This window comes from Salvelinus fontinalis, chromosome 27, assembly GCF_029448725.1.
Source record: "Salvelinus fontinalis isolate EN_2023a chromosome 27, ASM2944872v1, whole genome shotgun sequence".
NCBI lineage: Eukaryota > Metazoa > Chordata > Actinopteri > Salmoniformes > Salmonidae > Salvelinus > Salvelinus fontinalis.
Window position 1 is genome coordinate 3,100,805 of NC_074691.1, and position 16,757 is coordinate 3,117,561.

At 49.7% G+C, this 16,757-nt stretch overlaps 1 protein-coding gene and 1 long non-coding RNA gene across 3 annotated transcripts in view; one reads left to right on the plus strand and one right to left on the minus strand.

Moving 5' to 3' along the window:
• LOC129824869 (sorting nexin-27-like) overlaps positions 1-16,757 on the plus strand; it is a 52,407-nt gene that overhangs the window by 9,730 nt on the left and 25,920 nt on the right. For both annotated transcript variants that reach the window (XM_055884406.1, XM_055884405.1), the window contains exons 2-6: positions 1,667-1,898; positions 2,391-2,583; positions 4,844-4,908; positions 5,211-5,315; positions 5,886-5,964. In XM_055884406.1, coding sequence (XP_055740381.1) covers positions 1,667-1,898; positions 2,391-2,583; positions 4,844-4,908; positions 5,211-5,315; positions 5,886-5,964 — 674 coding nt within the window. The remainder of the gene's footprint in view (positions 1-1,666; positions 1,899-2,390; positions 2,584-4,843; positions 4,909-5,210; positions 5,316-5,885; positions 5,965-16,757) is intronic.
• Positions 14,939-16,650, minus strand: LOC129824872 (uncharacterized). Its single transcript, XR_008754800.1, has 3 exons — positions 16,606-16,650; positions 15,809-16,248; positions 14,939-15,385 (listed from the first exon to the last, which is right to left on the minus strand). It is a non-coding gene; the product is annotated as an uncharacterized LOC129824872 (long non-coding RNA).

A 16,757-nucleotide genomic window follows, 5' to 3' on the forward strand; every position in this document is an offset into this window, starting at 1 on the left:
TTCTAACCAGACTAGACTGGAGAAAGACTTGGAAGTGTTTTTGTCTGTCTTTCCGTGTGTGTGTGTTTGTCTCTGTCTGGTGTGTGTGTGGTATGACTACCTCAGCAGCTTTCAGTTAAACATTAGCCAGCCTAGAGAGTAGTGATTTAAGGAAATGAGTCTGTGTTTTTTAACACCTGTAAGGGATACATGCAGTGATCAACATGTCTGGACGCATAAGGCTACAGATTACAGAATAGACCTACTGTGTTCTCTACCCACACACACTGATTAGGAGTTGTGCCGGCTGTGCGCACACTGTCCGTTTCCTTGGTGAAACATTGGAGTGTGTGTATCTCTGTCAATGTCTGTTATCAGTCTGAGCTGTTTGTTTTATGTCACCAGTGTCTTCCTCAGTGTTAGCTGCAGTGCTTGTGGAGCATCTCCACTTCAGGTGGTCTGTCTGGCAGTGTTGTGTTGATGCTGTAACCTTTGCTTTCTGTTCCTCTAAATTACTGATGTAACATGATAGATAGCCTGGGTTTATTAGGCAAAGGGCTACTTTGTCATATATTTTCCTGTGAACTTATACAGAAATATCACATTGACATCATGTGTATCCTCAAGGTAGGATTGGGTTCTTCTGTATCAATAGTTTCTACTGTGTGAACTGTGAGCCTAACTACAGTTGGTAACTGTAATATTTACTATAGGCTGCTGCAGTGCAGACGTCAGCACTCCTGCTGCTTACACACACACACACACACACACACAGTCTCATGCCCTGACACGCTGTCATCTGAGTGGCCCAGTCTCTCTCTCTCTCACTCACACACACACACACACACACACACACACACACACACACACACACACACACACACACACACACACACACACACACACACACACACACAGAGTCCCTGCAGAGGTCACAAGTCCAGCTTACTAGCTCATGCTCTGACGCACAGTCATCTGAGTGACGCGAACCCACTGTGACCCCGTTGCCATGGGAGACGTCAGAGTTCCGGCTGAGGTGAACATTAGACCTGCTGACAGCCTTATCATGACGTCTACTGACTGACCCTTAATATATGATGATCACTGTTATACGAGGGGGTTCGTCCATTCACTTAATATATGATGATCACTGTTATACAAGAGGGGTTCGTCCATTCACTTAATATATGATGATCACTGTTATACAAGAGGGCTCATCCATTCACTTAATATATGATGATCACTGTTATACAAGAGGGGCTCGTCCATTCACTTAATATAGGATGATCACTGTTATACAAGAGGGGCTCGTCCATTCACTTAATATATGATGATCACTGTTATACAAGAGGGCTCGTCCATTCACTTAATATATGATGATCACTGTTATACAAGAGGGCTCGTCCATTCACTCCCAGACACACTCAGACTGGCACTTAATATAGGATGATCACTGTTATACAAGAGGGTTTGTCCACTCACACCAAGACACACACTGACTAGGCAGCAAGAAACGTCAACACAATTCATTTTAGGCAGAAAGAACCAATGCTAGTTTCAAATTATGTATGAGCGCTGCTGCTCATTTGCAATGATGACTCAGTATACCCGAGCCCAATAATGAATGAATATTCAATCTCTACCTCCCTGTATCTGCCTATCTCTCTCTCTCCCTCTCTCCTCTCAGTAATAGTGTGAACGTAGAGGGGGCGACCCATAAGCAGGTGGTGGATCTGATCCGTGCGGGGGAGATGGAGCTGATGCTGGCCGTGCTGTCTGTACCTCCCCAGGAGGCTGACTGTCTGGACCCTGGAGACGACGGCTCAGCCCAGTCCTGCTACGACTACAGCGACAAACAGGCCGTCCCTATCTCCGTCCCCACATACAAACACGCTGAACTCAACCAGGAGAGGTTTGTGGTGAGTAGATGGACGGAAGGAGAAAGAAAGGAAGGGGGGGGGGGGGAGAGAGGGAAGGAGTGGTGCGAACAACCTGTCCTCATCTGTCCCAACATGCAAATACACTGAACGCAACCAGGGGAGAGAGGGAAGGAGTGGTGCGAACAACCTGTCCTCATCTGTCCCAACATGCAAATACACTGAACGCAACCAGGGGAGAGAGGGAGGGAGAGATAAAATGACTGAGGAAAGATTTACATAACATGTAGGTATTGCCGCAGGTAGCCTAGTGGTTGGAGCGTTGGGCCAGTAACCAAAAGTTTGCTAGATCGAATCCCCGAGCTGACACGGTAAAAATCTGCCATTCTGCCCCTGAACAAGGCAGTTAACCCACTGTTCCTAGGCCGTCATTGTAAATAAGAATTTGTTCTTAACTGACTTGCCTAGTTAAATAAAGGTTCAATTTAATAAAAATGCCTAAAGTATATTTCAACTGTGTGTCTCTGTTTGCAGGTGTACAATGTGTACATGGCAGGCAGACAGCTGTGCTCTAAGAGGTACAGGGAGTTTGCTATCCTCAACCAGAACCTGAAGAGAGAGTTTGCCAACTACGCCTTCCCCAAAATACCTGGCAAATGGCCCTTCTCCCTGTCTGAACAACAACTAGACGCTAGACGCAGGGGACTGGAGGAATACCTGGAGAAAGGTGAGAGGGGGGAGAAAGATTAGGCCAGAGAAATATGGAGTAAAAACCCTTTGGAAAGGTGATAGAAAGGGTGGAATGAGAGACGGAGGAGGGATAACTAGAAGAAGGTGGAAGTTGATGCAATACATGAATGGAGGAGGAGGAAGAAGAAATGTGAAAAGGAAAGGATTTGAGATGGTCAGGATAACAGGCTACTCATAGAGGCTCATGGGAGTGTCTTAGAGAGGAGGTAGAGATGGTCAGGATAACAGGCTACTCATAGAGGCTCATGGGAGTGTCTTAGAGAGGAGGTAGAGATGGTCAGGATAACAGGCTACTCATAGAGGCTCATGGGAGTGTCTTAGAGAGGAGGTAGAGATGGTCAGGATAACAGGCTACTCATAGAGGCTCATGGGAGTGTCTTAGAGAGGAGGTAGAGATGGTCAGGATAACAGGCTACTCATAGAGGCTCATGGGAGTGTCTTAGAGAGGAGGTAGAGATGGTCAGGATAACAGGCTACTCATAGAGGCTCATGGGAGTGTCTTAGAGAGGAGGTAGAGATGGTCAGGATAACAGGCTACTCATAGAGGCTCATGGGAGTGTCTTAGAGAGGAGGTAGAGATGGTCAGGATAACAGGCTACTCATAGAGGCTCATGGGAGTGTCTTAGAGAGGAGGTAGAGATGGTCAGGATAACAGGCTACTCATAGAGGCTCATGGGAGTGTCTTAGAGAGGAGGTAGAGATGGTCAGGATAACAGGCTACTCATAGAGGCTCATGGGAGTGTCTTAGAGAGGAGGTAGAGATGGTCAGGATAACAGGCTACTCATAGAGGCTCATGGGAGTGTCTTAGAGAGGAGGTAGAGATGGTCAGGATAACAGGCTACTCATAGAGGCTCATGGGAGTGTCTTAGAGAGGAGGTAGAGATGGTCAGGATAACAGGCTACTCATAGAGGCTCATGGGAGTGTCTTAGAGAGGAGGTAGAGATGGTCAGGATAACAGGCTACTCATAGAGGCTCATGGGAGTGTCTTAGAGAGGAGGTAGAGATGGTCAGGATAACAGGCTACTCATAGAGGCTCATGGGAGTGTCTTAGAGAGGAGGTAGAGATGGTCAGGATAACAGGCTACTCATAGAGGCTCATGGGAGTGTCTTAGAGAGGAGGTAGAGATGGTCAGGATAACAGGCTACTCATAGAGGCTCATGGGAGTGTCTTAGAGAGGAGGTAGAGATGGTCAGGATAACAGGCTACTCATAGAGGCTCATGGGAGTGTCTTAGAGAGGAGGTAGAGATGGTCAGAATAACAGGCTACTCATAGAGGCTCATGGGAGTGTCTTAGAGAGGAGGTAGAGATGGTCAGGATAACAGGCTACTCATAGAGGCTCATGGGAGTGTCTTAGAGAGGAGGTAGAGATGGTCAGAATAACAGGCTACTCATAGAGGCTCATGGGAGTGTCTTAGAGAGGAGGTAGAGATGGTCAGGATAACAGGCTACTCATAGAGGCTCATGGGAGTGTCTTAGAGAGGAGGTAGAGATGGTCAGGATAACAGGCTACTCATAGAGGCTCATGGGAGTGTCTTAGAGAGGAGGTAGAGATGGTCAGGATAACAGGCTACTCATAGAGGCTCATGGGAGTGTCTTAGAGAGGAGGTAGAGAAGGTCAGGATAACAGGCTACTCATAGAGGCTCATGGGAGTGTCTTAGAGAGGAGGTAGAGATGGTCAGGATAACAGGCTACTCATAGAGGCTCATGGGAGTGTCTTAGAGAGGAGGTAGAGATGGTCAGAATAACAGGCTACTCATAGAGGCTCATGGGAGTGTCTTAGAGAGGAGGTAGAGATGGTCAGGATAACAGGCTACTCATAGAGGCTCATGGGAGTGTCTTAGAGAGGAGGTAGAGATGGTCAGAATAACAGGCTACTCATAGAGGCTCATGGGAGTGTCTTAGAGAGGAGGTAGAGATGGTCAGGATAACAGGCTACTCATAGAGGCTCATGGGAGTGTCTTAGAGAGGAGGTAGAGATGGTCAGGATAACAGGCTACTCATAGAGGCTCATGGGAGTGTCTTAGAGAGGAGGTAGAGATGGTCAGGATAACAGGCTACTCATAGAGGCTCATGGGAGTGTCTTAGAGAGGAGGTAGAGAAGGTCAGGATAACAGGCTACTCATAGAGGCTCATGGGAGTGTCTACAATGGATCTGCCTTTCTCAGTGTTTCTACCTTCTCTCTCCCCTCCTTTCCACCATCCTGCTGCCCATTCTTCCTTCTCTCTTCACAGTGTGTTCAGTGAGGGTGATTGGGGAGAGTGATGTCATGCAGGAGTTTCTGTCTGAGTCTGATGAGGTAAGCATGTCATTCTGAGTGTGTTTTCTTATTCCTCTCTCTAAGATGTATTCTTGTTTTAGACTCTTTCTCTCTTGTTCTCTCTGCTGTTCTCTCTCCTCTCATCCTATCCTCTGGGATGTGTGGTGTGTGAGATGGGGCTGGCATCTGTCCTTTATTCTTCTTTTTGGTTTCCTCTCCTGCTTTTCCAACTCTGTCTACACTGTGTTTGTCTGTGCATGTCTGGCCTATGAGTGGTCCTGTAACCGCCTTCTCACCCGCCTGGCCGTAAGTCATCTCTTGCCATCCCCCATTCTCCGTAGAACTATAACGGTGTATCAGATGTGGAGTTGAGGATAGCCATGCCTGATAAAACCACCGTCACAGTCCGAGTCCGCAAGAACTGTACTACTGACCAGGTCTACCAGGTAATGCACCCCTAACCTCTAGTTACACATACAGCCCTCACATATACATCGTCACACCTAGTCCCCAGGACCATCAGGCCACACCCTCACACCTAGTCCCCAAGACCATCAGGCCACACCCTCACACCTAGTCCCCAGGACCATCAGGCCACACCCTCACACCTAGTCCCCAGGACCATCAGGCCACACCCTCACACCTAGTCCCCAAGACCATCAGGCCACACCCTCACACCTAGTCCCCAGGACCATCAGGCCACACCCTCACACCTAGTCCCCAGGACCATCAGGCCACACCCTCACACCTAGTCCGCAGGACCATCAGGCCACACCCTCACACCTTGGTTACCACTTGGACCCACATTAAACAATTCTAGGCTGGAATGTAAATGGCCTCCTTGTTAATGCACAGGCCTCCTTGTTAATGCACAGGCCTCCTTGTTAATGCACAGGCCTCCTTGTTAATGCACAGGCCTCCTTGTTAATGCACAGGCCTCCTTGTTAATGCACAGGCCTCCTTGTTAATGCACAGGCCTCCTTGTTAATGCACAGGCCTTTCCCACTCTCCCACAGGCTGTGGTCATGAAAGTAGAAATGGACAGCATAACGGCCAGCTACTTTGCTCTGTTTGAGGTCATCAACCACTCCTTTGGTAAGTGTCAGGGTGAGATCTTTTATTTCATAGTACTAGTCTTTTTCCATGTGCTAACTAGCATTAACCTTAACCTTAATCACCTGAGACTGTGGTCCTCTTACTACATTCAGATTGAGAGTGGACCTGAGAGCACTGTAAAAAGCTCTATGACGCTTCAATGGCCTTAATGAATGATTGATAGCTAATGTTGGATTATTATAACTGATATGGTCAGAATCTTCCCCCCTAAAGCACATTTTACTCACACACAGAGTCGTTAAAGGGACAGTTCACTCAAGTCTTACCTCAACAGTCAAGCTAAATGTGTATGTTGTCGGTATATCCTGCTACAATGGGTAGCATTGCTCATCTTTCCCATTAATTTGGCAAGAAACCCGCACATTTCTCCCATGAATGTACAAACATGTATAGACCAGGATCTCTGGTGCCAGTCTCTCATTCATTTAATGAAGTCTGTCTCCACTCTGTAGGATCTGTTGAGTCAGCCCTGTCCCTCTTCCATCAAAGACAGGCTGACGCCCAGTCCTGTGTGTCTGTGTGTGTCTCTGTCTTTAATCATAGAGGCTAACATTCCTACCCAGGAGCTTTGTTGATAGAATCACTTCTTCATGATGTTGCTGTTGAGGGAGTTGTGGTGTCTGGTTGGTTGGGATATGAGCAAAGCATTTCTATTTGTAGCAAAACACAGTTTTGATTAGATGGTATACAGCTACGAATTGGCTTTTCATAGCCGGGTTAGGAGAACTTACGCAGCAGGTTAGGATAATTAACGTAGCGGGTTAGGAAAACGTACGCAGCAGGTTAGGATAATTAACGTAGCGGGTTAGGAGAACTTACGCAGCAGGTTAGGATAATTAACGTAGCGGGTTAGGAAAACGTACGCAGCAGGTTAGGATAATTAACGTAGCGGGTTAGGAGAACTTACGCAGCAGGTTAGGATAATTAACGTAGCGGGTTAGGAGAACTTACGCAGCAGGTTAGGATAATTAACGTAGCGGGTTAGGAGAACTTACGCAGCAGGTTAGGATAATTAACGTAGTGGGTTAGGAGAACTTACGCAGCAGGTTAGGATAATTAACGTAGCGGGTTAGGAGAACTTACGCAGCAGGTTAGGATAATTAACGTAGTGGGTTAGGAGAACTTACGCAGCAGGTTAGGATAATTAACGTAGTGGATTAGGAGAACTTACGCAGCAGGTTAGGATAATTAACGTAGCGGGTTAGGAGAACTTACGCAGCAGGTTAGGATAATTAACGTAGTGGGTTAGGAGAACTTACGCAGCAGGTTAGGATAATTAACGTAGTGGGTTAGGAGAACTTACGCAGCAGGTTAGGATAATTAACGTAGTGGGTTAGGAGAACTTACGCAGCAGGTTAGGATAATTAACGTAGTGGGTTAGGAGAACTTACGCAGCAGGTTTGGATAATTAACATAGTGAGTTAGGAGAACTTACGCAGCAGGTTAGGATAATTAACGTAGCGGGTTAGGAGAACTTACGCAGCAGGTTAGGATAATTAACGTAGCGGGTTAGGAGAACTTACGCAGCAGGTTAGGATAATTAACGTAGCGGGTTAGGAGAACTTACGCAGCAGGTTAGGATAATTAACGTAGTGGGTTAGGAGAACTTACGCAGCAGGTTAGGATAATTTACGTAGTGGGTTAGGAGAACTTACGCAGCAGGTTATGATAATTAACGTAGTGGGTTAGGAGAACTTACGCAGCAGGTTAGGATAATTAACGTAGCGGGTTAGGAGAACTTACGCAGCAGGTTAGGATAATTAACGTAGCGGTTTAGGAGAACTTACGCAGCAGGTTAGGATAATTAACGTAGTGGGTTAGGAGAACTTACGCAGCAGGTTAGGATAATTAAAGTAGCGGGTTAGGAGAACTTACGCAGCAGGTTAGGATAATTAACGTAGTGGGTTAGGAGAACTTACGCAGCAGGTTAGGATAATTAACGTAGTGGGTTAGGAGAACTTACGCAGCAGGTTAGGATAATTAACGTAGCGGGTTAGGAGAACTTACGCAGCAGGTTAGGATAATTAACGTAGTGGGTTAGGAGAACTTACGCAGCAGGTTAGGATAATTAACGTAGCGGGTTAGGAGAACTTACGCAGCAGGTTAGGATAATTAACGTAGTGGGTTAGGAGAACTTACGCAGCAGGTTAGGATAATTAACATAGTGGCTTAGGAGAACTTACGCAGCAGGTTAGGATAATTAACGTAGTGGGTTAGGAGAACTTACGCAGCAGGTTTGGATAATTAACGTAGTGAGTTAGGAGAACTTACGCAGCAGGTTAGGATAATTAACGTAGCGGGTTAGGAGAACTTACGCAGCAGGTTAGGATAATTAACGTAGCGGGTTAGGAGAACTTACGCAGCAGGTTAGGATAATTAACGTAGCGGGTTAGGAGAACTTACGCAGCAGGTTAGGATAATTAACGTAGTGGGTTAGGAGAACTTATGCAGCAGGTTAGGATAATTAACGTAGTGGGTTAGGAGAACTTACGCAGCAGGTTAGGATAATTAACGTAGTGGGTTAGGAGAACTTACGCAGCAGGTTAGGATAATTAACATAGTGGCTTAGGAGAACTTACGCAGCAGGTTAGGATAATTAACGTAGCGGGTTAGGAGAACTTACGTAGCAGGTTAGGATAATTAACATAGTGGGTTAGGAGAACTTACGCAGCAGGTTAGGATAATTAACGTAGCGGGTTAGGAGAACTTACGCAGCAGGTTAGGATAATTAACGTAGTGGGTTAGGAGAACTTACGCAGCAGGTTAGGATAATTAACGTAGTGGATTAGGAGAACTTACGCAGCAGGTTAGGATAATTAACGTAGCGGGTTAGGAGAACTTACGCAGCAGGTTAGGATAATTAACGTAGTGGGTTAGGAGAACTTACGCAGCAGGTTAGGATAATTAACATAGTGGCTTAGGAGAACTTACGCAGCAGGTTAGGATAATTAACGTAGCGGGTTAGGAGAACTTACGTAGCAGGTTAGGATAATTAACATAGTGGGTTAGGAGAACTTCCGCAGCAGGTTAGGATAATTAACGTAGTGGGTTAGGAGAACTTACGCAGCAGGTTAGGATAATTAACGTAGTGGGTTAGGAGAACTTACGCAGCAGGTTTGGATAATTAACATAGTGAGTTAGGAGAACTTACGCAGCAGGTTAGGATAATTAACGTAGCGGGTTAGGAGAACTTACGCAGCAGGTTAGGATAATTAACGTAGCGGGTTAGGAGAACTTACGCAGCAGGTTAGGATAATTAACGTAGCGGGTTAGGAGAACTTACGCAGCAGGTTAGGATAATTAACGTAGTGGGTTAGGAGAACTTACGCAGCAGGTTAGGATAATTAACGTAGTGGGTTAGGAGAACTTACGCAGCAGGTTAGGATAATTAACGTAGCGGGTTAGGAGAACTTACGCAGCAGGTTAGGATAATTAACGTAGCGGTTTAGGAGAACTTACGCAGCAGGTTAGGATAATTAACGTAGTGGGTTAGGAGAACTTACGCAGCAGGTTAGGATAATTAACGTAGCGGGTTAGGAGAACTTACGCAGCAGGTTAGGATAATTAACGTAGTGGGTTAGGAGAACTTACGCAGCAGGTTAGGATAATTAACGTAGTGGGTTAGGAGAACTTACGCAGCAGGTTAGGATAATTAACGTAGCGGGTTAGGAGAACTTACGCAGCAGGTTAGGATAATTAACGTAGTGGGTTAGGAGAACTTACGCAGCAGGTTAGGATAATTAACGTAGCGGGTTAGGAGAACTTACGCAGCAGGTTAGGATAATTAACGTAGCGGGTTAGGAGAACTTACGCAGCAGGTTAGGATAATTAACGTAGTGGGTTAGGAGAACTTACGCAGCAGGTTAGGATAATTAACGTAGTGGGTTAGGAGAACTTACGCAGCAGGTTAGGATAATTAACGTAGTGAGTTAGGAGAACTTACGCAGCAGGTTAGGATAATTAACGTAGCGGGTTAGGAGAACTTACGCAGCAGGTTAGGATAATTAACGTAGCGGGTTAGGAGAACTTACGCAGCAGGTTAGGATAATTAACGTAGTGGGTTAGGAGAACTTACGCAGCAGGTTAGGATAATTAACGTAGTGGGTTAGGAGAACTTACGCAGCAGGTTAGGATAATTAACGTAGTGGGTTAGGAGAACTTACGCAGCAGGTTAGGATAATTAACATAGTGGCTTAGGAGAACTTACGCAGCAGGTTAGGATAATTAACGTAGCGGGTTAGGAGAACTTACGTAGCAGGTTAGGATAATTAACATAGTGGGTTAGGAGAACTTACGCAGCAGGTTAGGATAATTAACGTAGCGGGTTAGGAGAACTTACGCAGCAGGTTAGGATAATTAACGTAGTGGGTTAGGAGAACTTACGCAGCAGGTTAGGATAATTAACGTAGTGGGTTAGGAGAACTTACGCAGCAGGTTAGGATAATTAACGTAGTGGGTTAGGAGAACTTACGCAGCAGGTTAGGATAATTAACGTAGTGGCTTAGGAGAACTTACGCAGCAGGTTAGGATAATTAACGTAGTGGCTTAGGAGAACTTACGCAGCAGGTTAGGATAATTAACGTAGTGGCTTAGGAGAACTTACGCAGCAGGTTAGGATAATTAACGTAGCGGGTTAGGAGAACTTACGCAGCAGGTTAGGATAATTAACGTAGCGGGTTAGGAGAACTTACGCAGCAGGTTAGGATAATTAACATAGTGGGTTAGGAGAACTTACGCAGCAGGTTAGGATAATTAACGTAGCGGGCTAGGAGAACGTACGCAGCAGGTTAGGATAATTAACGTAGTGGGGTAGGAGAACTTACGCAGCAGGTTAGGATAATTAACATAGTGGGTTAGGAGAACTTACGCAGCAGGTTAGGATAATTAACGTAGTGGGTTAGGAGAACTTACGCAGCAGGTTAGGAGAACTTACGCAGCGGGTTAGGAGAACTTACGCAGCAGGTTAGGAGAACTTACGCAGCAGGTTAGGAGAACTTACGCAGCGGGTTAGGAGAACTTACGCAGCGGGTTAGGAGAACTTACGCAGCGGGTTAGGAGAACTTACGCAGCAGGTTAGGAGAACTTACGCAGCAGGTTAGGAGAATTAACGTAGTGGGTTAGGAGAACTTACGCAGCAGGTTAGGATAATTAACATAGTGGGTTAGGAGAACTTACGCAGCAGGTTAGGATAATTAATGTAGTGGGTTAGGAGAACTTACGTAGCAGGTTAGGATAATTAACGTAGCGGGTTAGGAGAACTTACGCAGCAGGTTAGGATAATTAACGTAGTGGGTTAGGAGAACTTACGCAGCAGGTTAGGATAATTAACGTAGCGGGTTAGGAGAACTTACTCAGAAGGTTAGGATAATTAACGTAGTGGGTTAGGAGAACTTACGCAGCAGGTTAGGATAATTAACGTAGTGGGGTAGGAGAACTTACGCAGCAGGTTAGGATAATTAACGTAGCGGGTTAGGAGAACTTACGCAGCAGGTTAGGATAATTAACGTAGTGGGTTAGGAGAACTTACGCAGCAGGTTAGGATAATTAACGTAGTGGGTTAGGAGAACTTACGTAGCAGGTTAGGATAATTAACATAGTGGGTTAGGAGAACTTACGCAGCAGGTTAGGATAATTAACGTAGTGGGTTAGGAGAACTTACGCAGCAGGTTAGGATAATTAACGTAGCGGGTTAGGAGAACTTACGCAGCAGGTTAGGAGAACTTACGCAGCAGGTTAGGAGAACTTACGCAGCAGGTTAGGAGAACTTACACCCACTGACCTAACCCTGTCGCTCTCCCACCGACCTAACCCTGTCGCTCTCCCACTGACCTAACCCTGTCTCTCTCTGTCTCTCTCCCACTGACCTAACCCTGTCTCTCTCCCACCGACCTAACCCTGTCGCTCTCTGTCTCTCTCCCACCGACCTAACCCTGTCGCTCTCTGTCTCTCTCTCCCACCGACCTAACCACGTCGCTCTCTGTCTCTCTCTCCCACCGACCTAACCCTGTCGCTCTCTGTCTCTCTCTCCCACCGACCTAAGCCTGTCGCTCTCTGTCTCTCTCTCCCACCGACCTAACCCTGTCGCTCTCTGTCTCTCTCTCCCACCGACCTAACCCTGTCTCTCTCTGTCTCTCTCTCCCACCGACCTAAGCCTGTCGCTCTCTGTCTCTCTCTCCCACCGACCTAACCCTGTCGCTCTCTGTCTCTCTCTCCCACCGACCTAACCCTGTCGCTCTCTGTCTCTCTCCCACCGACCTAACCCTGTCGCTCTCTGTCTCTCTCCCACCGACCTAACCCTGTCACTCTCTCTCTGTCTCTCTCTGTGTCTCTCTCTCTGTCTGTCTCTCTCCCACCAACCTAACACTGTCGCTCTGTCTCTCTCCCATCGACCTAACCCTGTCGCTCTCTGTCTCTCTCTCCCACCGACCTAACCCTGTCGCTCTCTGTCTCTCTCTCCCACCGACCTAACCCTGTCGCTCTCTGTCTCTCTCTCCCACCGACCTAACCCTGTCGCTCTCTGTCTCTCTCTCCCACCGACCTAACCCTGTCGCTCTCTGTCTGTCTCTCTCTCCCACCGACCTAACCCTGTCGCTCTCTGTCTCTCTCTCCCACCGACCTAACCCTGTCGCTCTCTGTCTCTCTCTCCCACCGACCTAACCCTGTCGCTCTCTGTCTCTCTCTCCCACCGACCTAACCCTGTCGCTCTCTGTCTCTCTCTCCCACCGACCTAACCCTGTCGCTCTCTGTCTCTCTCTCCCACCGACCTAACCCTGTCGCTCTCTGTCTCTCTCTCCCACCGACCTAACCCTGTCGCTCTCTGTCTCTCTCTCCCACCGACCTAACCCTGTCGCTCTCTGTCTCTCTCTCCCACCGACCTAACCCTGTCGCTCTCCCACCGACCTAACCCTGTCTCTCTCCCACCGACCTAACCCTGTCGCTCTCTCCCACCTACCTAACCCTGTCGCTCTCTGTCTCTCTCTCCCACCGACCTAACCCTGTCGCTCTCTGTCACTCTCTCCCACCGACCTAACCCTGTCGCTTTCTGTCTCTCTCCCACTGACCTAACCCTGTCTCTCTCCCACCGACCTAACCCTATCGCTCTCTGTCTCTCTCTCCCACCGACCTAACCCTGTCGCTCTCTGTCTCTCTCTCCCACCGACCTAACCCTGTCGCTCTCTGTCTCTCTCTCCCACCGACCTAACCCTGTCGCTCTCTGTCTCTCTCTCCCACCGACCTAACCCTGTCTCTCTCCCACCGACCTAACCCTGTCTCTCTCCCACCGACCTAACCCTGTCTCTCTCCCACCGACCTAACCCTGTCTCTCTCCCACCGACCTAACCCTGTCGCTCTCTGTCTCTCTCTCCCACCGACCTAACCCTGTCGCTCTCTGTCTCTCTCTCCCACCGACCTAACCCTGTCGCTCTCTGTCTCTCTCTCCCACCGACCTAACCCTGTCGCTCTCTGTCTCTCTCTCCCACCGATCTAACCCTGTCGCTCTCTGTCTCTCTCTCCCACCGACCTAACCCTGTCGCTCTCTGTCTCTCTCTCCCACCGACCTAACCCTGTCGCTCTCTGTCTCTCTCTCCCACCGACCTAACCCTGTCGCTCTCTGTCTCTCTCTCCCACCGACCTAAGCCTGTCGCTCTCTGTCTCTCTCTCCCACCGACCTAACCCTGTCGCTCTCTGTCTCTCTCTCCCACCGACCTAACCCTGTCGCTCTCTGTCTCTCTCTCCCACCGACCTAACCCTGTCGCTCTCTGTCTCTCTCCCACCGACCTAACCCTGTCGCTCTCTGTCTCTCTCCCACCGACCTAACCCTGTCACTCTCTCTCTGTCTCTCTCTGTGTCTCTCTCTCTGTCTGTCTCTCTCCCACCAACCTAACACTGTCTCTCTGTCTCTCTCCCACCGACCTAACCCTGTCACTCTCTCTCTGTCTCTCTCTGTGTCTCTCTCTCTGTCTGTCTCTCTCCCACCAACCTAACACTGTCGCTCTGTCTCTCTCCCATCGACCTAACCCTGTCACTCTCTGTCTCTCTCTCCCACCGACCTAACCCTGTCGCTCTCTGTCTCTCTCTCCCACCGACCTAACCCTGTCGCTCTCTGTCTCTCTCTCCCACCGACCTAACCCTGTCGCTCTCTGTGTCTCTCTCCCACCGACCTAACCCTGTCGCTCTCTGTCTCTCTCTCCCACCGACCTAACCCTGTCGCTCTCTGTCTCTCTCTCCCACCGACCTAACCCTGTCGCTCTCTGTCTCTCTCCCACCGACCTAACCCTGTCGCTCTCTGTCTCTCTCCCACCGACCTAACCCTGTCACTCTCTCTCTGTCTCTCTCTGTGTCTCTCTCTCTGTCTGTCTCTCTCCCACCAACCTAACACTGTCTCTCTGTCTCTCTCCCACCGACCTAACCCTGTCACTCTCTCTCTGTCTCTCTCTGTGTCTCTCTCTCTGTCTGTCTCTCTCCCACCAACCTAACACTGTCGCTCTGTCTCTCTCCCATCGACCTAACCCTGTCGCTCTCTGTCTCTCTCTCCCACCGACCTAACCCTGTCGCTCTCTGTCTCTCTCTCCCTCCGACCTAACCCTGTCGCTCTCTGTCTCTCTCTCCCACCGACCTAACCCTGTCGCTCTCTGTCTCTCTCTCCCACCGACCTAACCCTGTCGCTCTCTGTCTCTCTCTCCCACCGACCTAACCCTGTCGCTCTCTGTCTCTCTCTCCCACCGACCTAACCCTGTCGCTCTCTGTCTCTCTCTCCCACCGACCTAACCCTGTCGCTCTCTGTCTCTCTCTCCCACCGACCTAACCCTGTCGCTCTCTGTCTCTCTCTCCCACCGACCTAACCCTGTCGCTTTCTGTCTCTCTCCCACTGACCTAACCCTGTCGCTCTCTGTCTCTCTCTCCCACCGACCTAACCCTGTCTCTCTCCCACCGACCTAACCCTGTCTCTCTCCCACCGACCTAACCCTGTCGCTCTCTGTCTCTCTCTCCCACCGACCTAACCCTGTCGCTCTCTGTCTCTCTCTCCCACCGATCTAACCCTGTCGCTCTCTGTCTCTCTCTCCCACCGACCTAACCCTGTCGCTCTCTGTCTCTCTCTCCCACCGACCTAAGCCTGTCGCTCTCTGTCTCTCTCTCCCACCGACCTAACCCTGTCGCTCTCTGTCTCTCTCTCCCACCGATCTAACCCTGTCGCTCTCTGTCTCTCTCTCCCACCGACCTAACCCTGTCGCTCTCTGTCTCTCTCTCCCACCGACCTAAGCCTGTCGCTCTCTGTCTCTCTCTCCCACCGACCTAACCCTGTCGCTCTCTGTCTCTCTCTCCCACCGACCTAACCCTGTCGCTCTCTGTCTCTCTCTCCCACCGACCTAACCCTGTCGCTCTCTGTCTCTCTCCCACCGACCTAACCCTGACGCTCTCTGTCTCTCTCCCACCGACCTAACCCTGTCACTCTCTCTCTGTCTCTCTCTGTGTCTCTCTCTCTGTCTGTCTCTCTCCCACCGACCTGACCCTGTCACTCTCTCTCTGTCGCTCTCTGTCTCTCTCTCCCACCGACCTAACCCTGTCGCTCTCTGTCTCTCTCTCCCACCGACCTAACCCTGTCGCTCTCTGTCTCTCTCTCCCACCGACCTAACCCTGTCGCTCTCTGTCTCTCTCTCCCACCGACCTAACCCTGTCGCTCTCTGTCTCTCTCTCCCACCGACCTAACCCTGTCGCTTTCTGTCTCTCTCCCACTGACCTAACCCTGTCGCTCTCTGTCTCTCTCTCCCACCGACCTAACCCTGTCTCTCTCCCACCGACCTAACCCTGTCTCTCTCCCACCGACCTAACCCTGTCGCTCTCTGTCTCTCTCTCCCACCGACCTAACCCTGTCGCTCTCTGTCTCTCTCTCCCACCGATCTAACCCTGTCGCTCTCTGTCTCTCTCTCCCACCGACCTAACCCTGTCGCTCTCTGTCTCTCTCTCCCACCGACCTAAGCCTGTCGCTCTCTGTCTCTCTCTCCCACCGACCTAACCCTGTCGCTCTCTGTCTCTCTCTCCCACCGATCTAACCCTGTCGCTCTCTGTCTCTCTCTCCCACCGACCTAACCCTGTCGCTCTCTGTCTCTCTCTCCCACCGACCTAAGCCTGTCGCTCTCTCTCTCTCTCCCACCGACCTAACCCTGTCGCTCTCTGTCTCTCTCTCCCACCGACCTAACCCTGTCGCTCTCTGTCTCTCTCTCCCACCGACCTAACCCTGTCGCTCTCTGTCTCTCTCCCACCGACCTAACCCTGACGCTCTCTGTCTCTCTCCCACCGACCTAACCCTGTCACTCTCTCTCTGTCTCTCTCTGTGTCTCTCTCTCTGTCTGTCTCTCTCCCACCAACCTAACACTGTCGCTCTGTCTCTCTCTCCCACCGACCTAACCCTGTCGCTCTCTGTCTCTCTCTCCCACCGACCTAACCCTGTCGCTCTCTGTCTCTCTCTCCCACCGACCTAACCCTGTCGCTCTCTGTCTCTCTCTCCCACCGACCTAACCCTGTCGCTCTCTGTCTCTCTCTCCCACGGACCTAACCCTGTCGCTCTCTGTCTCTCTCTCCCACCGACCTAACCCTGTCTCTCTGTCTCTCTCTGCCACCGACCTAACCCTGTCGCTCTCTGTCTCTCTCCCACCGACCTAACCCTGTAGCTCTCTGTCTCTCTCTCCCACCGACCTAACCCTGTAGCTCTCTGTCTCTCTCTCCCACCGACCTAACCCTGTCTCTCTCCCACCGACCTAACCCTGTCGCTCTCT